This window comes from Orycteropus afer, unplaced genomic scaffold (assembly GCF_000298275.1).
Source record: "Orycteropus afer afer isolate SDZICR_OR568_19922 unplaced genomic scaffold, OryAfe1.0 scaffold00331, whole genome shotgun sequence".
NCBI lineage: Eukaryota > Metazoa > Chordata > Mammalia > Tubulidentata > Orycteropodidae > Orycteropus > Orycteropus afer.
Window position 1 is genome coordinate 743,895 of NW_006921918.1, and position 24,275 is coordinate 768,169.

General features: G+C 34.3%; 1 protein-coding gene across 1 annotated transcript in view; it reads left to right on the forward strand.

Moving 5' to 3' along the window:
- Nucleotides 1-24,275, forward strand: part of DACH1 (dachshund family transcription factor 1) — a 565,727-nt gene that overhangs the window by 378,983 nt on the left and 162,469 nt on the right. Inside the window, 2 exon segments of the mRNA XM_042782473.1 lie at nt 23,089-23,244; nt 23,691-23,863. Of these exon segments, the coding sequence (XP_042638407.1) occupies nt 23,089-23,244; nt 23,691-23,863 (329 nt within the window).

The following is a 24,275-nucleotide window of genomic DNA, read 5'->3' on the forward strand; positions in this document are numbered from 1 at the left end:
AAAAAAAAAAAAAAAAAACCTTTTATTGTCCCATTAGTATACAGTGAAGTTTCTCAGATATATAATATCACAACAGATCAAATGCAGAAGAGAATATGAAAATCCAAATAACTTTTCTTAAGGCAATCATTAAAAGGTTTTGCAAGAGTATAAAGCATGACTTTCTTCCTGTTATATTTATCGTTCATAAAATATGTTATTTGTATTAATGTAAAATGAGTTTACTTGTATGTTCACGTAAATATATAAATAAATGATAAACCTCTTAATGTTCATTGTAATACAATATGTATTAATAACCCATGTGTGTAAAGACATAAAGACCAGTATTTTGAAGAATCATTGCTATACAGAGACATAAATCATACACAATACCTTTGGTTTTTATAATCTGTTTTAAGAATCTAATCTATTTACATTTTTATGCATTTCTTTAGAAATGCTTATAGTCAGTGGGGGAGCTCTGGTAGCATAGTGCCTAAGGCACTGGACTGCTAACCAGAGGGCTGGTGGTTCAAACCCACCAGCAACTCCTCGGAAGGAAGATGGGGCAATCTACTTCCGTAGTGATACTGCCTTGGCAACCCAAGGAGGGGTCGCTATGAATCGGGTCCAACTCGACGGCACATAACAACAACAACATAGTCAGTGGTGGTGTGACAAGTCCTAGTCATAGTGAGAATGAAACACTTGGGAAACTTCACAAAGCAGGATGATGATGGGAGGTTGATGGTGAAGATACACAAATTATTTTCACAATATCTGTTGATGTAGAAATGGCTAATGGTAGATACTCTCCAATTTTATCTTCTCTCAATCTTGTAGTTAAAAATTCAATGTTCTCAAGTATCTTTGCTTAATTTTTTCTATGCGTATCACCTACTATTTAGGGAGATTGATCTCTGTGCAAGATTTTCTACTCTACAGGGAATTCCTAAGTGAATATGAAAAAAACAAAAACAAACAAACAAACAAACAAAAAAACCTCCTCATGATTTTCTTGTGAACTATAAATAGCCGAGCACAGATTGGAGCTTATTATGTCACAAAAATGATCAGTTTTTTACATTTATCCATCTAATTTTAATTCTTGGGAATTGAGAAATTTAGTTCAATAAACACTTTGTATTATGCACAAAGAATCCCTATCTTGTTAGTCAAAGCAAGGTTTTACTTCATTAAGTAAATGTTCCTTAGCAGTGAGGATGAGGGGACTTCCACTCATTTACAAGCAATCCCTGGATTATGAATGAGTTTCACTACTAAATCTGTCTTCAAGTTGAATTTGTATGGAAGTTGGACTGTTTGTGTCTACATCAGTGAAACATTTGTCTCAGAATATAGTATACAGTATACATTTCTAGTAATAAAAAACATTACAGAAGCACTTCTTGATACACTAAAACACCTTTAACATAATTATACAGTAATAGTAATAATAATAATAATGTTTTGATATGCATCACAATTTAGCACCAGTTTGTTATTATGAACCATTGTATGTACCTTGCATTTTTAATATACTATATTTTTACACAAATAGCACTACATTCTACCTTTGTTTGCCAATGGTTCCCTCCCCCTGGGAAGTATTTTTTTAAGCACCTGCTATGCCAATTTTTTTTTTTTGGGGGGGGTACATGTTATAGAAGCAAAAAAAAAAAAAAAATAATAATAGCATAGTACGTTTACAAAAATACCTCCCAAGGGGAGGGAGTGTTGACAAACAAACGTAGACAGTACATTCTATTTGTGTAAAAATACAGTAATAGACTTTATAAGGTTTGGTTTGTAAGGGTTGTATGCAAGTCAGACATTTATAACCTGGGGACTGCCTACTTTGGATATACATCTGGATAAACCAATTGCTAGAAAAGGACATCATGTTTGGTGAAGTAGAGGGCCAGTGAAAACAAAAGAAACCCTCAGTGAGATGGATTGACACAATCGCCACAACAGTTTACTCAAGCATACTGACAACCTTGAAGATGGAGCTGGACCAGGAAACATTTCATTCTGTTATACATAAGGTCTCCATGAGTCAAGAGCCGACTGAGGGTAACTAAGGATCACAACTTCATCAAGACTTCTCTCCTCTCTCTCTATTTTAAAACAGTGCTAATATGAATTTTATGTTAAATCCTAGAAAACTATTTTCCTTTGAATCTCTTTGTAGATTCATGACATAGGGACTTGCCATTCAGTGATACTGAAGGTTTTTGTTTTGTTTTTGATGTATGTGTGTAGTTAAAATATTTTTTCTTTCTCTTTTTGATATGTTTATAGCATACTCTGTGACTTGTGAGTCCAAGAATACTTTATGTTTTTAATCTGAAGAGAAGCCATAATGTTTTCTTTATATTAATTTGCACCTCTTTAGATTTCCATAGAGGACATTTCTAAAATTTATGTGTTGCATAAACACTTCTTTTAGTTAATTGTAGAAGTTTAACACTAAGTATATTTACAGCCCCGTAGGTATAGTTGAAAATTTACATATTCAACAGAGTTGCTCTCTGGCATGGTTTAAGAAAATGATCTGTGTTCTTAATTATAACTTCAGCATAAATGTGCAAATGTTATTTACTGAACTGTAAAGAGGAAATCAATGATGATGAAGATAATGTTGATAATATGAAACATATTAATTATATCCACTTGACAAATTTTTTCTTGTTTTCAACATTTGATGATTTTATGTTTAATGAGGTTGTGAGTTAAAGTCTATTTGAATATGATGGAAATTATAAATTTGCCATTACTTTTGTAGTCATTTCAGGCTTTTTAGGTGAATCAAAAGCTCAGTATCAATGAATAGAAAGCTGTATTTCCAGACTAAATTAAGAAACTGTGTAACCATGTTTATACTTTACACAGTGATTAACTTCATTCCTAAAGTCAAATAGTGATTTATAGTGTACAAAATGAGTATATAATTTGATTAATGAAAATGATTTGGTCATTCATTTACTATGTATAACAAAATTAAATTTCTTATTTTTGAAATACTAAGCTGTTGAAAGCTAAAAAGAATTCATTTTGCATAATATTTAAAACTACAGAAATAATAATTATTGATATGTTCTAATTAATATTTGTCCTTTCCTTAAGCAGTTTTAAGGATACTTAAAGCCTAGTACAAAATTAGAGTTGACAATTGCAAATACAAACCAACCAACACAGTAATAAAATCAATACTTACATTTCCCTTGAGGCCACTATTTACTGTTTGCTGCACCATTTCCTTAATGGAATGGCAGTTATATTTGCAGAAACCTTGTAACTACCATTTTTATGTTTTAACTAAAAGCAGCTTTCTTGAAAAAGTATGATAAAGAAAATCTTGAGTTACTGATGAGAATTGTCGTAACCATTTTGTAGCTAATATGAACACAGAGAAGGCAGGCTTTCATTTTTATGCCCCTTTCACCCCAGTATACCCTTTGTAGCATTTCACAGGGAGTGGTATTTTACTAATAATGACAATATGTCTTTCAAGTCGTTGTTATGATGGACACTGACTTAATATTCAAACATCTCCACTAAAACAATTAGCTCAGTTTAAATGAACACGTAACAATCGCTAGGGTAACTTTATTTTCTGGGGTAGATGTTGATAATATACAGTTGAAAAAAATGAAAGAAAAGAAAGGAGAAGGGAAAATCAGCAATTGTTTAACTCCACACATTAAAATTATGATCCAAACGTGATTGACAAAATGACTTAGGAATCTCATTTAGTTGATTTTCCTTTTCCTGCTGGGAAAGCAATTTCTCTTATTTTTTCATGATTTGGTATCTTTTCCTATAATGAAATGGCTTCAGAATTGATATCATGACTATTTTCATATTTGTTTATTTCCTTTTTTACTATGTGTTTCATTGCATCTGAATTTATCTGATGTTAGTATGGCATTTTCATTTTAACTTTTTTAAGAATATGACATTTTTCTAGGGTTTAATAACAGTGTAAAAATTAATTCACCTCCACATTTGCTTCTGATTTTGTCTTAAGAATAATAATAGTCTTTCAAAGTCATCCAAAATTGAAGGTACATTTTACCTCCCAGAGAAATATGTGCATGGTAAAATTTGATTTTTATTGGTAATTATGCAAACAAAAACCCCAGAAATATGTGTGTTCAGAATCCTAGGCCTTTTTCTGAGGACAAGTTTTGAAACAGGATATTGAAAATAACTCCATTGGCCAACTCCAGTCTTTTTACATGATGATGTCAGCAACTATGGTGTGTGATAAAGCTGCAATATTTTCATGACAAAGAAAAATTCATATCCATATCTTTAATAAATGAAGGAGGAAAAAAAAATATGTCCTTAGTAGATTCATGTATCCCCATCAGAACCTTTGTAGCTTCTCTCAAACTGTAAATATTGAGAATAAGATCAGAATGAAAGTGGTGTTGCATCAAAATTAATCACTAAAGTTATTGCCTATGGTGTCACATGTATTCCACATTCAGCCTTTTCACACAAAGCTTTGAAGAGCCCTACAGGGCCAACCCAATGTAATTGATACAGAATCATTGCTATACAACAGCTGCAGTAACAAGGTGCTGCAGCTTTGACTTTAATCTACCTTTCTTTCTGAGAGTTTATTATGTTTTTGAATTTATTCTTTTGTAGATCTGGGAGCTATCATTTTTATGGAAATTAATCTTTTTAGAAGATTTGTACTCTCTTTTTCAAACACTAATACATTCATTCAAGTATCCTATTATTCAGATCCAGCTGGCTTTTATCTGGTGATATTTACTTCAAAAAGCCAAGTTAAATGGTATCATAGATTAATTCTCAGGGCACAGGAAAGCTTTTTCAGAGAAAAACATGATTTCACAATTACTGGAAATGTAATAATACAAATCACAGAAAATGTCAAAAAATGTGTTGTATAATCTGTCATAATAGGAACCTTCGAAAAGTTGTTTCACTGAAAACAGTAGTATTCTGAGTCCTCCCATAAGTTGTCTTTGCAATTGAGTATTGTGTAATCAGAAAGTTTGCTTGGGTTTTAATAAACGACAGCATGGATTTTAGCTGTGTGCTGTTTGTTCACACAAAGCAGTGAAACTTCAAAAGGGGCATTATCCACTGCTATCTCTTACATAAATCAAACTGGAAATAAGACACATTTTACAATTCAATTTAAGATCCCACTGAGACAATAATGTTGCAAGCTGTGCATTTTGCAAAGTAATATAGTAATGTCTAGTTTGCATTTTTGAAAAACCAAATTAATCACACTTTATTGAATATGTTGTAGCAAACCTAAAATTCATCTATTATTAAAAACTTGTTCAACAAATACAAACTATATTTTATACATAAAGGACAAACTCATTTATTCATTAGGATAAAACACTTGGAGTTTGCATTTTGGAACTGTTAAAGAAATGACATTTGCTATCAATGCTGTTTTGAATTTTTAAGACAGCCTACGCATAGTAAGCTGCTTGAAAATTATTTTAACATGTTAAATTTTACCAGGTTTTAAAACTCCTGGATATAAACAGGATTTAAAAATTTTGAAATACTGCAAAAAAAAAAAAAAAAAATTAAATAGTGATTTACTTTAGAGATCTCATTTGTTTCTTCTTTTACTGTGTCTTTCATAGCATTTGAATTACACAGACAAAAAATATTATGTTATTTTGAATGTAATGAACCTATAATAAGATGACAATTTTATGCTTTTGATTAAAAAAATTAAAACCCTCAGTATATATAATGAAGGCTTATTTTGCTCTACCATTTTACCAGGCTGAAGAATATCACTACATTGTAAATGTATATATTTAATTATATGATTTTAATAGAGCATTATGTGTAATATTGAAAATCAAATTATTGTGGAATCATTTGAAATCATTACCTACATGATACATAGTATATGTTGATATTTTTTAGATGTCAATATTGATGAATTTTAGTAAATATGAGTACAGTGAAGAGCAAAGTATTGTGAAGAATGGAGAGTATAGTGAATAATATGTCTGGAATGTTTATTTTACTGGAACATATTTTTCAGTGTCAGGATAGTAAACACAGTTTTGCTCTCTCCTGATATGTATAATACTCTGTATGAAGAGTTATTTGAAATGCTTCAGAACAGTAATATATACTGTACACTGAATAGAAATAGCATTATTAAAATACATTCCTAGATTTGGGCGATCTATTTCCATAGTGATACCACCTCGGAAACCCAAGAAGGAGTGACTATAAGTCTGATCCAACTTGATGGCAGTGAGTTTTAGACAGAGAGATAGATAGATAGATAGATAGTAATGCCAACCTGGTTACATCTTATAGACCCTATTGTTAAATCCTGAATTTTTCTGGCATATTCCTTTTTACTATTTTCAGTTTGTACCTCAGGGAAGGTCTAAAAAGTGTCCATCAACCCTGAATTGACAGAGTATCCTACTTGCCTTTCTACTAAGAACTCTTCATTGCTGACACATTTTCACTGGTAAACTGTTGCCTTCTGTCAAGAAAAGGTAAATTTTATCTCTTTGTGGAAAACTTCCAAACAGACCACTTTCCCTTCATTTGGGGAAAAAAAAAATCTTCAGTGCATATACAAAATTAACTAGTTTACAAACCACTGGATTCAGATTTGAGGTGGAGTATGCAGTCACTACTTGTCCATACTCAACATAATTGGGTTGCCATTTCTGTCTCTAGAATTCAATTTGTTTTTTCAATCTTCTTCTTAGAGAGCTCTAATGATAGAGAACACCAAATTTTTTTTTTTCCTTCTATTTTATCATTTTCCAGTGTCATGAAATATGAGAATCAGGATCCTTGCCCTGGTCATATCAGTGTCAATGTGGTGGATGACAGAATTGGGGATTATTATTCCTGATGATGAGTTCCTTCTCCTCCTTCTGACTATCTGATACATCACTTTAATCATCTCTCGCCCATACCTTAAATGATGATCAAACTCATCATCCTGACAACTGGGAACTTTCATAATCTGGCCCTAGACTAACTAATTATCTCTTGACTTCAGATGCTTTCCTCATATGTGCTTTCTCCTCCAGTCAAAAAAGCTACCTAGCTGTCATTCAGACCCACCATTTTCATTTGTCTTTGCCTCTTTGCACAGCCCAAGCAGTTCCCTCAATAGAGTGTGGAAAGAATTCAGGGCCAAGGATAAGGCAAATAGGATCTAAGTCCAACTTTTTTCCTATAGAGCTCTGTGACCTCAAGCATGTCATGTAATCACTCTATCAATCATTCTCAACCTCAGTTACATCTTCAATAAAGAGAGTTTGGGCAAAGTCTTCCCTTACCACACCACTTCAAAAATATACCCTCTAAACATATGTGTTTGTACATGTGTACATATTTAATTTATTTTGAAAAATTGTATTTTAATCTACTAGATGAAATCTTAAAATAGTTATTTGAAATAAATTATTTTAATTAATTAAAAGAAGCATTTAGTGTGAATTAAATAAAATGTATTTAACCATGTCACTGCAAGACATTGGCCAGCTACATCTAAATGAGAGCATCTGTGTATTGTTGATGATAATAAAATCCTGATTAAATGAGATAAGAGACTATGCATAGTAGAAGAGACAAAAAGCAGAACCAGGAATGCAATATTTCATGTTGGAGCAGATGTCTAAATTATTTAAAAGACAGATTTTGATATTGTAAGGGAAGGTAACATCATAATTGTAATTTTAGTGCTGATATTTTTTTAAAATAATAAGATAGCTATTATTGTTTAATAATTAAAGATTTCCTAGCAGATAATTATTTTAAAATGTAGAACTTCTTTGCACTGGAAATATTGAACATAGCCTATTATAGCTAAAGATAATTTGGCCAGATCTTATTTTAATAATTTCAAGATTTTAAAAAAGCCTGATATTTTCTTTAAGCATTTTCAAAAATAAGGCCATTTAATCATCCATAATTTATTTTTAACAAGTCAAGTGTATTTTGAATATTAATGTTTGGGAAAGTTCTGGGGAAAAGAAAAAAAAAATTATTGATTTATCCAGCTACTACCCTGCATTCTGAACATAAACCCTATGTTTAGCCTTTGATTCTGACAATCACCATGTGACCATAGGTAGGCTGCATTCTCCCTTAATATCATTTATTGGTTACTTTATAGTTATAATAATTACAGTAAAAATATTTCTTAAAATTAATAAGGATCATTATATTTCACTTTATATCAATCTAAGTGTGTTGATATTGTCAGAAAATCTTCATTTCAAAACAAAATTTATAACTATTTTTTTCATTTTAATTCGTATTCTGATACCAATCTGCCAAAATATTTTATCCATTTAACTTCAGGAAGGGTAAAAAAAACAGTGCTTATATATAATTCCCAATTTAGTGTTTAAAGGTGAAAATAAAATTATCCATAGTGCTGTTATTTTTTGAAGTATTTTCACTCTTGTGAACAACCAGAATTCTGCTATTCATTTAAACTTTGAAAACCACCTCCCCTGTCTGCCCATGAAAAACTGATGAAAAGTGCTTTGAATGGGTTGTCTTCACTACATATAATAGAAGCTATGGGAAGGACAATTTGGTTTCATATACACAGTAGCTTTCAACAAGTCTGCCATCTGCATGTAATCTAACATTATAATATAATATCATTTTAATGGTCTTTAAAATGTGTTCCCTTCTTTTCTATAATATGTTGCCTCTTGATTTAAATCCATCTCTTTCTCTGCATTCTTAAGGGGTCCTTGAAAAGTCTAGCTATATTAGCCCTTTATCATATTAAATTTTTAATTAATGGCATCCTTTCAAACTCTGCTTAGTTGTGTGTGTGTGTGTGTGTGTGTGTTTACTTTTACCTGTTTAGACTATCTACCTTAAATGCTAGTTAAAAAACAAAAAACAAAACAAAACAAAAAACCCTCACTGCCATCAAATCAATTATGACTCGTAGGGACCCTCTTTGGGTTTCCAAGGCTGTAAATCTTTATGGAAATAGATTGCCTGATCTTCCTTACATGGAGCAGCTGGTGGGCTTGAACTGCTGACCTTCTGGTTACCAGCCAAATGCCTTATCCACCATGCCACCAAAGCTCCTTTAAATGGTAGTTAGGATTGTTAAATCTTTAAATCCAGTCATAATATTATACATTCATTCATTCAGTATTACCTGAGGTTGTAAACTATGTCAGGTATCCACACAGATGGACTATTAAAAAAATTATTTTAGCTTAGAAGTGAGGAGTGAGAGACATGGATATTCTCAGAAAGCATTAAGACTCCCCATTGTGCTAAAATGTTAATATAACTTGAATTAAATTGTATGAATCATATACCAGTATTTGTTTATTCCTGTTCAGTTTCTTGGACTTTAAAAAAGTATCATCCAGCTTGGCCCATTTGGGACTTATTCTGTGGTTTGGAGTCATAGAAACACTCTTTTAATATAAACATCTTTATACTTTGTACATCCGTTTAAAGCATAAGGACTTAATTTAATGCCTACAAACCAATGACTTTCAAATCTCCCTCATTTGACATCTGCTTCTCTCCAAAATTTCAGTCCCATATTTCTGACTGCTTTTTGGTGCTATCTCTACTTGACTGTTCCTGAAAAGTCTCATATTCAGCATGTCCAAAAATGAATTGATTTTTATTCATCATAAAACCTGATCTTCCTCAGAAGTGTTATTAAATGCTTGAATTCTCAATTCAGAATTCTAGAATTTAAATCCTTGCTTTATCACTTACTAAAAGTGATACCTGGGGCAAATCTACCTTGTGGTAGATTTGAATCCCGTATACTTCAGGGTTTCTGAAGAGTCATTGAGATAGTACATTTAAAAGCTTAACACAATGCTGAACATATTGAAACTCTGTGATGTATATTAAATATAATCATCATTATTGCCTTACTTAATGTCACCACCATCCACATACAAAGAATGTATCAAGATCTATCCTGAAGTACAGTGCTGTCAGTGATAGGATAATATCCATATGCCTACAAGGAAGACCAGTTAATACTACTGTTATTCAAATTTACTCACTAACCGCCAAAGCCAAAGATGAAAATATTGAAGATTTTTACTAACTTCTGCAGTCTAAAATTGACTGAACATGCAATCAAGATCTGTTAATTATCACTGGTGATTGGAATGGAAAAGATGGAAACAAAAAAGAATCACCAGTAGCTGGAAAACATGGCCTTGGTGATAGAAGTAATGCTAGAGATCACATGACAGAATTTTGCAAGACCCACAAATTATTTATTGCAAATACGTTTTTACAGCAACACAAATGGTGGCTATAGACATGGAATTCACCAGATAGAGCTCCCAGGAGTCAGATTGACTACATCTGTGGCAAGAGGCAATATAGAAACTCAATATTTTCAGCCAAAACAAGGCCAGGAGCTGATTGTGGAATAGACCATCAACTGTTCCTATGCAAGTTCAACTTGAAGCTGAATACAATTAAAACAAGTCCACAAGAGTCAAAATATGACCTTGATTATATATCTCCTGATTTAGAGACTATATAAAAAAAGGATTTGATGCATTGAACACCAATGACTGAAAACCAGAGGAATTGTGGGAGGACATCAAGAACATCATCCATCAAGAAAGCAAAAGGTCATTAAAAGACAGGAAAGGAAGAAAAGACCAAAATGGATGTCAGAAGAGACTCTGAAACTTGCCTTTGAACAGAGAGTAGCTAAAGCAAGTGGAAGAAATGACAAGATAAAAGGGCTGAACAGAAGATTTCAAAGAGCAGCTTGAGAAGACTAAGTCAATTATTATAATGAAATGTGCAAAGACCTGGAGTTAGAAAACCAAAAGGAAAGAATATGCTCGGCATTTGTCAAGCTGAAATAATTGAAGAAAAAACTCAAGCCTCAAGTTGCAAACCTGAAAGATTCTATTGGGAATATATTAAATGATGGAGGAAACCTCAAAAGAAGATGGAAAGAATACACACAGTCACTGTACCACAAAGAATGGGTTGATGTTCATCCATTTCAGGAGGTGGCATATGATCAAGAACCAATGGTATTGAAGGAAGAAATCAAAGCTGCACTGAAGGAATTGGTGAAAAACAAGACTCCAGCAATTGATGGAATACCCATTGAAATGTTTCAACAAATGGATGCCACACTGGAACCACTCACTTGGCTATGCCAAGAGATTTGGAAGACAGCTAGCTGGCCAACTGAGTGGAAGAGAACCATCTGTACCCATTCAAAGAAAGGTGATCCCACAGAATGTGGACATTACAGAGCAATATCATTGATATCACATGCAAGTAAAATCTTAATAAACATAATTCAAAAATGGTTGCAGCAGTATATTGACAGAACTTCCAGAAATGCAAGCTGGATTCAGAAGAGGATGTGGAATGAGGGATATCATTGTTGATGTTAGATGGATCGTTGCTGAAAGGAAAGAATACCAAAAAGATGTTTACTTGTGTTTTATTGACTATGCTAAAACATTTGATTGTGTGGATCATAATAAATTATGGGTAACATTGAGAAGAATGAGAATTCCTGAACACTTAATTGTAATCATGAGGACTCTCTACATAGACAGGAGGCTGTCATTCGAACAGAACAAGGGGATACTGCTTGGTTTAAAATCAGTAAGGGAGTGCATCCGGGTTGTATCCTTTCACCATACCTATTCAATCTGTATGCTGAACAAATAATCTGAAAAACTGGACTATATGAAGAAGAACATGGCATCAGGATTGGAGGAAAACCCATTAACAACCTGTGATATGCAGATGACACAACTTTACTTGCTGAAAGTGAGGATGACTTGAAGCATTCACTGATGAAGATTGAAGACTACAGTCTGCAGTATGGATTGCACCTCAATAAAAAGAAAACAAAAATCCCCACAACTGGACTAATAAGCAGCATCACTATAAATGGAGAAAAGATCAAAATTGTCAAAGACTTCATATTACTTGGTTCTACAATCAAGACCAATCGAAGCAGTGGTCAAGACATCAGAAGACATATTGCATTGGACAAATCTGCTGCAAAAGACCTCTTTCAAGTGCTGAAGAGCAAAGATGTCTCCTTGAAGACTAAGGTGTGCCTAACGCAAGCCATCATATTTTCTGTTGCCAATATGCATGTGAGAGCTGAACATTGATTGGATAAGGAAGACCAAAGAAGAGATGCTTTTGAGTTGTGGTGCTGGAGAAGAATACTGAGAGTACTATAGACTGGCAAAATAATGAGCATATCTGTCCTGGCAGAAGTGCAGCAGAATGCTCTTGGAAGCAAGGATGGCCAAACTTCATGTGACCTACTTTGGTCATTTTGTCAGAAGGGACCATTTTCTGGAGAAGGATATCATGCTTGGTAAAGTGGAAGGTCAACCAAAAAGATGTAGGGCCTCAACGAGATGGATCGACACAGTGGCTGCAACAATGGGCTCGGGTAAAGCAGGGATCATGAGGATAGCACAGGACTGAGCCATGTTTTGTTCTGTTGTACATAAGGTTGCTGTGAGTCAGAGATGACTTGATGGGTTCTAACAACAACAACAACAATAATCCACATAGCTGTTAATCTAGATATTCAAGTCATCTTGCAAATTTTCATTACCTCCATTTGTATCCAAATGATCATCCAGTTCTGTCAAGTTTATTCCAAAATGGCAAATATATTTCATATTGTTCTTTTTCTGTATCCTTAATTCTTTGTAAATGATAAAAATTATGTTAGTTTGCTGTATCTATGTAAATGATAAAAATTATGTGAGTTTTTGCTATACTTGTGCTTACTTAATAATCTGTAATGAAACTACATGTGAAACTGTTCACTACAGATGAGTAACTAAGCACAAATAAGTCCATGCTTACCTTGCCTACTGGGTACTTCATCCTGGTCAGGGAGTGTAAATTTGAAAAGAGGCTTTGATTCTATAGGAAGGTGCTTTGTGGTGTTGGGAAAGAGACAAAAGCCAGCCATACCTAGCAACAGAATCTTTGATGTGGTGAAAAAATGTGAAATTGTTCACTATATATTAGTAAGTAAGCACAAGTAAACCTGTGCTTACCTTGTGTATTGGGCATTCTGGACACTGGGTTTGTAGATCTTAGCTTAAGAATTATCTGAGTGTGTTACATTTTTGATTATGTGGGATTCAGATTCATAAGGGGAAGACCACACACAGGCCATTTTGATCCAATTAGCCTTGTGGTCCTTAAAATTGTTTCATTTTTCTGAAAGATATTAGATTGACTTTAGTCACGTTTTACTCAGTGTATTCTCTGGGGTGTTCTTTATTCATTCATTCAACAAATATATGTTGACTGCCTACTATGTGCAGCAATGTATTAAATGCTGAGGATACAATGATAAGCAAAAGAGATATAGGCCCAACCCTGTGGAGCTTATGGCAAAACAAGACACATCGGAGCTTAAGAGCCTTAAGAGCAGTGGGAGACAATAGAAGATACCTAAGCAGGGGAATGCCAGTGGAAGGTTTGTGCTTAAAAGCAAGGGTGGTGTTGGAATCTGATTATGGCAGTGGACATAGAAACAGATTAGAGTTAAATTGCATAGGTGAAATCAACAGGAACATCAAAAGGAATTAAACATTGATGGGTTGGTAGGAGAGAAGGAACAGATGAGGATGATTCCTGGCTTTCTGACTTGTATTAATACAACTAGCTGGTGATGCCATTCTCTGAGGCTAACCAAGCTTGTGGAGAAGATAATTCAAAATTTAGATCCATACATATGACAAGTACAAAGATAATTCCCATGAGCTTACCATTTCACCTATGAGGGTCTTAGGATTTTGGAAAATTCAATAAAAATTTCATTTCAAGGAAGAAGAAGCTTTATCAACTTCAGCATAAATAATTGAAAACTGAAAATATTATGTGAAACTGTGGAAATCAAACTGATTTCAGTTGCCATGGGCAATACTTATATAGGAACAGCAAATTGTTAATAATACATACCATGTGTTCTGGTCACCTAGTGCTGCTCTGACAGGAATATACCACAAATGGGATGGCCTTACTAAGCAAGCGTTTTATTCTCTTACAGTATGGAGGCTTTGAGTCCAAGTTCAAAGTGCCAGGCTCTAGGGGCTGAGTGAAAACCCCTCAGCCTTGGGCTTCAGCTCTGCCTCCTGCTCCCAGCCCACTGAAGCTAGAGGCTTTTCCTCACTCAGCTGCTGGCTGCTGAGGCTGACAAGCCCAAGGTTGACAAGTAAAAAGGCACAGTTCTGATGTTACCAAACCACACGGAAGACCATTCATTCAAGTCCATTGAAAGTCCCAGAGTTGGCAGAACATGGCAGGCTGCTAGACAACAACATGGCTACATGCAGGGTCCAAGCATGCCATAAGCTAGAGACCATTACTGAAGCTGCTTGTTATATACGGGGAGCAGACTTCATTCCTAAAGCAGCTATTCAGCTGCTCATCGAAGATCCCACCATGGAGTTGATTGCCAGTCTCATTATAGGGAATAACTACAACCAGCTGCCCAGCCACTCAACCAGGCCCAGCCAAGTTGACACACATACTTAACTACCACACCATGACATTGACTACTAATAGTGCAGAAAGTAGATTAACTTGAAATTTTATTTGATGTAATTGTAAATCTATAGGGAAATTACAATATCCTTAGAATGAAGAATTTCTAGTTCATTTGTTTGCCTAATGGAAAAATAATTTGATGTGTTAAAGTGGGAAAAGGTAGAAATTCATTGACATTGGAAATGAGAAAGGCTAAGCAATATAAAGTGAAATTAACCCAGGCACAGTTATACCAAATTGCTTTATTTTGAAGAATTGTGTGACTATATTTTAGATTGAAAAGTTTAAATATGTTCCTAGTATGGCCATGTCTACACTGTCTATTGTCTGTAGTAACATTATATTTAAGCTAGGGAAATTAATCGATCTCTTGCAGTATTATCATGGCCACTAAATAGAAAAAATTTGTTCTTACGATTGGTTTATTATCTATTTTAGCAAGTCACAAAAATATTTATTCGATACAAATTAATCTAGCTACTTTTTTTTTCTCCTTATGCTGGAGTCTATGCAAAGAAGCTCTGGTGACACAGTGGTTTAAGCATTGAACTGTTAACCAAAAGGTAGATAGTTGTAATCCACTAGGCGCTCTGCAGGAGAAAGATGTGGCAGGCTACTTCTGTAAAGATTACAGCCTTGGGAAACCTATAAGGGAGTTCTACTATGCCCTGCAGGGCCCCTGAGTTGGAATCAACTGGATGACAGTCGGTTTGATTTTACGGTTTTGGAGTCTATTCAACCGTGTATCTGCTCTGAGTCTGCATTTTTTTTGTTTTGTTTCTGGTATCTGTTTTACCTGGTTAACACTTAGAACATGGTGGTGCTAATGCGTCTGAAGGCAACAACGATATCAGAAAGGAAAGTGTTTTCTGATATAATTATCTCTCAGTTCTCTGAATATACTATTTGGCCTTTCAACTTTATGGTAATCGCTCCGTTTCTTCTATTTTAAGTGGCATCAAAACTTCTGGAACTTGGTATGAAATAAGGGAAAATACCTAAAGCAGTGCATTCTGTATGTAATAATCCATGCTGATAATGTTAATGAGTTCTGAATCAAGGCTATTTAAAATAGGAGCCACCGTCCATCTTCAGTTCTCTAGTGCTGTTCTTCTGTTCCTTTTCATGACTTTCCAAAAGTCACCAAGGTCATTGTTTGTCAGTACCTTCTGTGTGTTCTTCAAGTAGCCTTTTATGCATTGCATTTGATATCAATGACTTTAACTGCAGCACTGATTCAACAATTTGTTTCCTATTCTCTCTAGTTAAACAATCATTAGTCATGGGAAATTATGTTGAAGAAAAACGAAAAAATTAAGGGAGTTCAATGTTTTGTTACTTCATCTGCAACTTATATTTTGCAATGTATTAAATATGTTATTTCCAACAACTTTTTGGAGAATGTAGGACAAATTGGTGAAGAAATTTAGCAATTAGCATAGTTCTGAAGAAATCAAGGACACTAAAAGTAACCGTATTATATTATCACCTTTATAAATAAAAGAAAATATATCCTAACATCTCTGCATTCAAAAGACATCACAGACAAAATACAAGCTCTCTTTTATGACAGGAGTTTTAGACTCTTCATTAACAAATATTCGACAGGTAACACAGAGCAATGTGTAGTTAACTTAACTCAAGGCAACGTATCTACATATTATCCGGGAAAGATTTCCTGGGTGGAGCACAATGTCAAGCTACTTGGCTGCTAACAGAAAAGTTGGAGATTTGAGTTCACTCCCTGAGTGTCTTAGAAGAAAGGCCTGGTGATTTATAGCCATTTAAAATCCTGTGGAGCATAGTTGTCCTCTGACACACATGGAGTCACCATAAGTCAGAACTGACTCAAGGGCAACTGGCTACTGGTTATTTTCTGGAAAAGTAAAATATTTTCCTAAAAGACTCATGCTTATCAGTAGTGGGATAGGTAGAATTCATGATGCTGACATTTTTTTTTTTCTAAGAAAAATGTAAATTTAAGAGAGAAATAAGCCAAGCAGCGTTAGTTGCATGACAGCCACTCAGTTGTGTTTTTCCTCAGCACTTCTGAATCAAACATAATATATGTGTCATCAAATATTAAAACAAAACAAAACAAAACAAAAACTCACTGCCATCAAGTTGATTCTGACTTACAGCTACCCTCCTTGGGTTTCCAAGGCGGTAAATCTTTACGGAAGTAGATTGCCCAGTCTTCCTTTCACACAGTGGCTTGTGGGTTTGAACCACCAACCTTCTGGTTAGTGTCAAATGCATTAGGCACTACACCAAAAGAGCTCCTTAATATAAACATTGTTGTTGTTATGTACCGTTGAGTTGGACCCGACTCATAGGGATCCCTCTTTTGAGTTTCCGAGGCAGTATCACTACAGAAGTAGATTGCCCCATCTTCCTTCCAAGGAGTGGCTGGTGGGTTTGAACCGCCAGCCTTCTGGTTAGCAGTCAAGTGCCTTAGGCACTATGCTACCAGAACTCCCAATATAAATATTAGATTTTATAAATGGTCTATTATGTAGTCATTGTTTACAACACTAGTTAGGAGGCACTAGTAAGTGTTTTCTTTGCTAAACCACTTTGCTTAAACTTGAGTATTTTTAATTGTGTCCCTAATTAATTGTATCCCTAAACAGTTGCTTGGTCCTTATTTTAAAACAGAGCAATTAGATGAAGTTGAATCAAAACACCAGAAGATTTTAGTGTTTATATATGCTGAAGAAAATTAACTATGTTCAGTTAGTTACCCAGAAAGAAAGGTTTAAAGACTACATTACAATCACACATGAGAGGATTGTTTCTCCTACTTATGCAAAATGTTAGCATAAATGTTAGCATAAAAATGTTGACATTTTATATCTCACTTTTTTATTAGAGTACTTCTATAAAGGATAATAACTTGTATATTCTCACCTATCTTTGAAATAACAGCTGGACATTTGTAGTACCTGTGACTAGTGTTTCCTCTTACTTATCAAAATGTGTTTCCATTGTTAAGATGGACTTGAGTAGTCCTAAGTAGTCTCCAATAGTATGGAGGAAATGCCCACTCTTGCTGTCATTTTCACTGTAAGCGAATCTTGACAATGTCAGTTTCCCATCACACTCTATCAGTGTCACTTACCAAGCAGTGGTGTGACCGTTAGTCCCTTTGAGATTTGTCGCCTTTATCAGAGTCAGCCTTTAGGAAAATCTCAACAAATTGTTACCTGTCATGGAGGTATAAATACTTATTTGTATTTAAATATGCTTTTACAGTTTTTCAGCATAGTTGTTTAAGGTTATATTTTTTAGATCATTACATTTTTGTGTTTGACTATACTATCCCAAATTCATTAAAAAAAAAAAAAAAATCTGTGGCCTTCTCTTTTGAGACCTATTCCTCCCTGAATATATTTAGGAATGAAGGGAATTAATTTAATAGCATAATTATTTGGGCTAGGGTTATAACGTGACATTACTTATATACACACACTGGAAAGTGTTTTTTTTTTTTTAAGTTTTTTTTTTTTTAAATAGCAGCAATATCCTTCACAGAAACATTTTCCTACTATCCTTCCTATCTAAAAAATTTGTTTCTTTTACTAATAACCATCTCCGTATTTAATTACTCTTTAATCTTTTTGTTCTTAATAATCTTTTTTCTTTGAACCTTTGCTTCAGTAGATCATTTAAAGTTTCATTTAATTAGCAAAGTAACACTCAAATATTGAAAATCCATATTCTTTTCCTTTATTTCATTTCATTTATAAGAACCTGTCACCTAAATTTCATCTATAATATAGCTGTATGTGTTGTTGGTTCCACTGAATATGCTTATGTAACAGGATATTGAACAGAACTTTTTCCTGTGGTTCCCACACAAGAACAAAAGGTACCAGGTGCTTGCCGTTTTAAAGAAAGTTAAAAACAATTGATACTTATTAATAGCAACAGAACCAGCTTTGCTCTCTTAACTATCATTCCAGACTCCACAAACCTCTTCCTTCTCCATTTATGAGAGCAGATGACCATTGGACGAGAGAATTTTAAGAAATATTTACAATGGAGAGACATTGCCTAATAGGGAGGGCTGTGACTTTCTCACCACTAAGAGAATTACTCCAGGCCTGCAGATGTCTCCACCTAATTTCACAGCTGGATTTGTGCTTCGATGTGGACTACTGATCTGCTTTCAGTACATATTTAAGCAGGGGAAGGAAGAATTGGATAAAATTGGCAGGGTAGAGAGTGGACATCATCAGAACAAGAGGACCATACCATGAGAGGGGTCTTAGTATCCAAAGGAAAGTTAGGGTTGGTAGAAGATGAGCATTAAGCTAGAGGAGATTTCTGCTGTCAGGTAATTGTGCACGTAGGTGCTTCTCCATTAAGGCCCTCCTAAAGGATCAGATGGTTGGGCAATCTACTTCCATAGTGATACTGCCTCGGAAGTCCAAGGAGGGGTCACTATGAGTCGGGACTGGACTGTACATAACAACAAAAGGATCAGGCAATACCCCCAGGAGGCAGTATTTAGGGACCTGCCGCAGATGACACAGCAATGACCTTTTATAGGTCATTTATAGGTATAAACTATAGAAATGTCAGTGCAAGAAGGAATTAAGCAGGAGCTTTATATAGCCTGACATCAGTCCCAATGCCCCATCCCTGCCTGCATTTAGGACTAGGTGTAGTGACAGATCCTTCCACCATTACCTCTTCCCTCCCAAATTAAAGTATGCTCAGAGATTCTGAATAAGTAAACAGTTCAATACACTGTCCTTGATGTTGTTGGGTGCCGTTGAGACCATTCCAAGTCATGACAACCCTATAAGACAGAGTAGAAGTGCCCCATAGAGTTTTATTGGCTGCATTCCTTACAAGAGAAAATCATCAGGCCTTACTCCAGTGGAGCAGCCAGTGGGTTTGAACCACTGACTTTTGGTTAGTAGATGAGCGTTTAACCACTCCAACACCAGCACTGCTTTTTTGATGCACTGTCTCAATCTTCTCATGAGTTCATCTCTCATGAGTTTTCCTTGGTTCTCCACAATTTTATAGTTTTATTGTATTTTATGAGTTTATATTCTAGCATATGTTATGCTATACTATACATATAGAAGCTCTGGTGGCACAATGGTTAAGCCATTTTGGCTACTGACAGAAAGTTTGTTGATATGAACCCACCAGCCACTCCATAGGAGAAAGATGAGGCAATCTGCATCCTTAAAGTTTTACCACCTTGGAAATTCTGAGGGGCAGTTCTCTTGTGTCCTTATAGGGTTATTACGAGTCAGAATTGACTCAGTGGCTTGGGTTTGGGTGTGGTTTTGGTTTTATACTTTATGTATAGCATATTATGTAGTCTCTGAAGGTACTATGGGTGCTCTGAAGGTGCTATATTAGATTCGTCCTTTAATTCTTCAGTAAAGTCCATGAAACATTGTGGGTCAGCAAGAATGGGAAAGGAGAAATGAACACATTCCCTTTCCTGTTTTTATTTTCCCCTAACATATATCAGAGTTTTTCTTATACATTGAATTTTCTGTCTCTTGCAGGTTTTCACAGTCTTAATAGTGCAGATTAATCTTGTAGATATGTATGTGTGCAAGATTGGTAGGCATGGTATAGATTCATTGACTCCTATCTCCAAATATATCTGCTTAAACCAAAAGACTTGAAATTAATACATTTAATATCTATGGACTTGTCTTGTTCTGAAGTGGCCTATTTTGAAGTCTTATTTATTCATGCTAATAGAGGAATATTGATGTTATAAATAATGCAAAAATCACTTGCAGTTGACTGGGTTATATATTGTATATTTTTCATCAGACTTAGTTTCTTAATTGTTTGCCCTATTTATGACACAAATGAGCTAACATCATGAGTACTTAACAAATGATGATTGGTGGAGATGGCCAGAAGCATTCTATGTAGTTGGAAAATCCAATCTAGTATTAGAAACTTGCTGTGTAAAATTCACATGTACATAATTGATATTTACCCTTTAACAAGGGACTGTATCTTGTTAGGCAAAAGAGACCTGAAAATATGCAGTATTTTGCCTATAATCTTTTTTAAAAAAACAATTTAAACAGAATTTTACCTTGATATCTTATACCTTGATAATGTGAAAAAATTGAATTATCATGTATATGTACTGATATGAGAGTGAAATTAATATCTATCTGGAGAAGTAACTTTACACATCTATGAACTGCCAATCAGGATTCAAATGGAAGAATTTAGTTCAAGTGAACAGAAAAAATGAAAGTCAATAATATAAATAGACAGCATGCAAACTGAATCCAAAGTAAAGAATTATTTTCCTCTACTATATTTATTTGTTGGGAGCTCTGGTAGTGTAGTGCCTAAGGCATTTGACTGCTAACCAGAAAGCTGGTAGTTCAAACCCACCAGCCACTCCTCGAAAGGAAGATTGAACAATCTACTTATCTAGTGATACCGCCTCAGAAACATAAGGAGGGTCACTATGAGTCAGAGTCGACTTGACAGCAGTGCATATATATATTCATTAAGGAGCTCTGGTGGTGCAGTGCATGAAGCATTTGACTGCTAACCAGAAGGTTACTGGTTCAAACCACCAGCTGCTCTGAGGAAGGAATATGGGGCAATATACTTTGTAAAGATTTACCACCATGGAAACTCAAGGAGGTTCACTATGAGTTGGAATCAACTTGATAATAGTGGGTTTTGGTTTATATATTCATGAATTATCCTCAAAAATGCAATCTACTTTAAAATGTTATCCTTAACATTTGTGATATGTTACATGAAAGGTACCATACAGAGAAAATTACCTATTAGTATGTCCTCCAGTGTAATTCCTTGTATAATTCTTATATTCAAATAATGTTTATTCCAAAGTGCTATTTTTATATCAAATAATCAGGTATTATGCCTTATTTCTAGTTTTAACTATCAAATTTCTCAGGAAGTATGGATTAACCATATTATGAAAAATTTTGCACATTCTTTGATAAAGGCAATATAAAGATGTTTAAAATGTTTTGTTATTGACTAGTCTCTTGAATCATACATTAGAAATATATTGTTTTTAATAATTTTTGCATCTTTGGCTCATACCTTATGTCAAGGGTTCAAAAAGTTACGAGTAGAGAAATAAGATTCATAAATTTGTGACTCTGAAAATCAGTTTTTATATCACAGTGTGGGAGCAAGCTGGAGAATTTCTTTTATGTGAGTCATTTCTGTATAAAGCTATAAACTTTTTTTTTTTAAACCAAAAGCTGTCATAGTTTCTTGTAAAATAATAAAGATATCCATTTTAATTGATTCTTTTCATTGTTTAATAAAATTGCTTTGTTTGATTGCTAAAGAATTTGAATTGAGTTTTCATTACCCACTTCTGAACAATTTACTCTAAGATCCAGACAGTATTGAGCTAATGAGTTTGAATTTATATTGAAGCTTAACTGTCTTCATGAACTAAATGGAAAAAAATCATGGTAGTAACTAAGTATTCTTCATTAAAAACTATGTCATAGAGATTTTACAATGAGGCTTTTAATAGAGCTAAAGGATTTAAATTGGAGTTTTACCAAGTTTGCTATATTCATGCATATTATGAGTATATGGTTTCTTTTCTTTCAAGAAATGAAGAACTCATAAGCTGACAGATATTTCAGAAATTTTCCTTAAAGTGGGCAAATTTTATATTTAAAAACTTAGGTTAAATAATGAGCTAATGTTAAAATTAATGTTAAATTTATATGATTTGGGAGCATTCCTAAATTGAAAGGATTTGTAAACAATTTCCCAAGAGTAATCTCTTAAGATGTTTTGGATCTAGTTAAGTCTAAGACAATGCCATCAGCATTGAAATGCAAGCTCTCATATGCATTGTTTTGACTTTGTCATTGACATTGCCACAGTCATAAATCTATATACTCTTTAGTTGAAAACAACTGATGTATTTATTGACACATTCATGTACCTCCCTCCTTGTGTAAACCTCACATGCAACTAATTTATTGCCTTGACATTGTTATGATCTTTCCTAAAGTGATCTTTTGGCTTTTCTGTACAGAGGCTAACCAAGTTGGGCATTTAATGATTCCATATTTAGGATTTTCTGTGGAAATGTTAGGCTGACTGGTGACTAGAGTACCATTTAATACAAGGATAACTTTACATGCTGTGTATATCAGTATGTTTCAGTTCCAAGGAGTAATTAATTTCCTAGGTACATTGTAGAGACCATTGGACATCAAGTTGGGTAGTCAAAAAGGATTAAACCCTGAAAATAGGCTAAATGTTTTAGAAATATTATTTTTCAAAATTTTGAGTTGATCAAATCTAAGAAATATAAAAACAAGAAGAAAAAATGGTCAAGGGGCAATATATTTACTTCAGCTTATTTCACTAGAAATCAGTTACTATCACAATCTCTAAATGTGACATGCTTTTTTTAAACCTCATTTCAAATCAGTCAGTGGAAGATTTGAATAATTTTGCATCAAAATAATTTATATTACATCCCTACAGGGAGCAGTGATGATTCTTGGGATAAGGAAACAGTGCACTGTCCCCCTAACCAGGGATTGCAGGCTACTCTTACCCACCCTTGCGTGTCTGGAGCACGTTGTCTGCTAGTTAGTCATCCTCTCAACCATCTTCAGCAGAACCACCTTCTGCCAAATTGTAAAATGGCATTTCTTAACTGAGTTTTACAAAATAATCTTTATATTTATTGAATAGTAAAATAGGACACAATTAGGTGGCATACTGCATTTAGACAAGCAATTACACTAAGTTAAAGAAAACCCTCATATGTTAAACAAAATTTGGACTGATCACAAAAATAATATAGCAGAGACTTGACCATTTGCATTAAACATATGAAAATCAGTGATATGATAAACCATGGTACTAAAGTAGCTTGAAGCCTAATTTTCCTGAGTGGTGAGTATGTGTCACTGCATACAAAGAATGTTTCTCCTTTGCCTGTGATTACTATTATCACAGTATTTTTTATTGCTTCAATTTTTGATGATTTATATTCTAATGATTGTAATAAAGGAGATTTACCATGTTTTATAATTTTATTTGGAACAGAACAATGATGATATATGTGTATTTTTTTGCAGGACTAGAACTTCCTTTTATGATGATGCCCCACCCTCTAATTCCTGTCAGCCTACCTCCAGCATCTGTCACTATGGCAATGAGCCAGATGAACCACCTCAGCACCATTGCAAATATGGCGGCAGCAGCACAAGTTCAGAGTCCCCCATCCAGAGTTGAGACGTCTGTTATTAAGGTAATTGTGTTGTGACACAATTGTTTTGGCTGTTTACTTTAAGTAACCATCTCTTAACCAATATTTCTTACTCCTTGAGTAATTTTCAATTCTGAAAAGCTAAGTGACAGCAAGGAGATGATGGGAAAAATCACTTGCAGTACTTAGCTCTTTGAGTATAGTATGTAGGCAGGCCAGTATTATTTCTTTCAAGAAGACAACAAGGGTTGAATTTGTCTTCTGCCACGTACTAAATTTCTGGATCACTTTGGATATATAAATCTTTCAGATTCTCTGTTTTTATATTCAAACTGTGTAGATTTAATAGCTAATTGTTGTTGTTGTTGCTAAGTGCCGTCGAGTCGTTTCCGACTCATAGCGACCCCATGCACAGCAGAACGAAACACTGCCCGATCCCGCACCAGCCCCACAA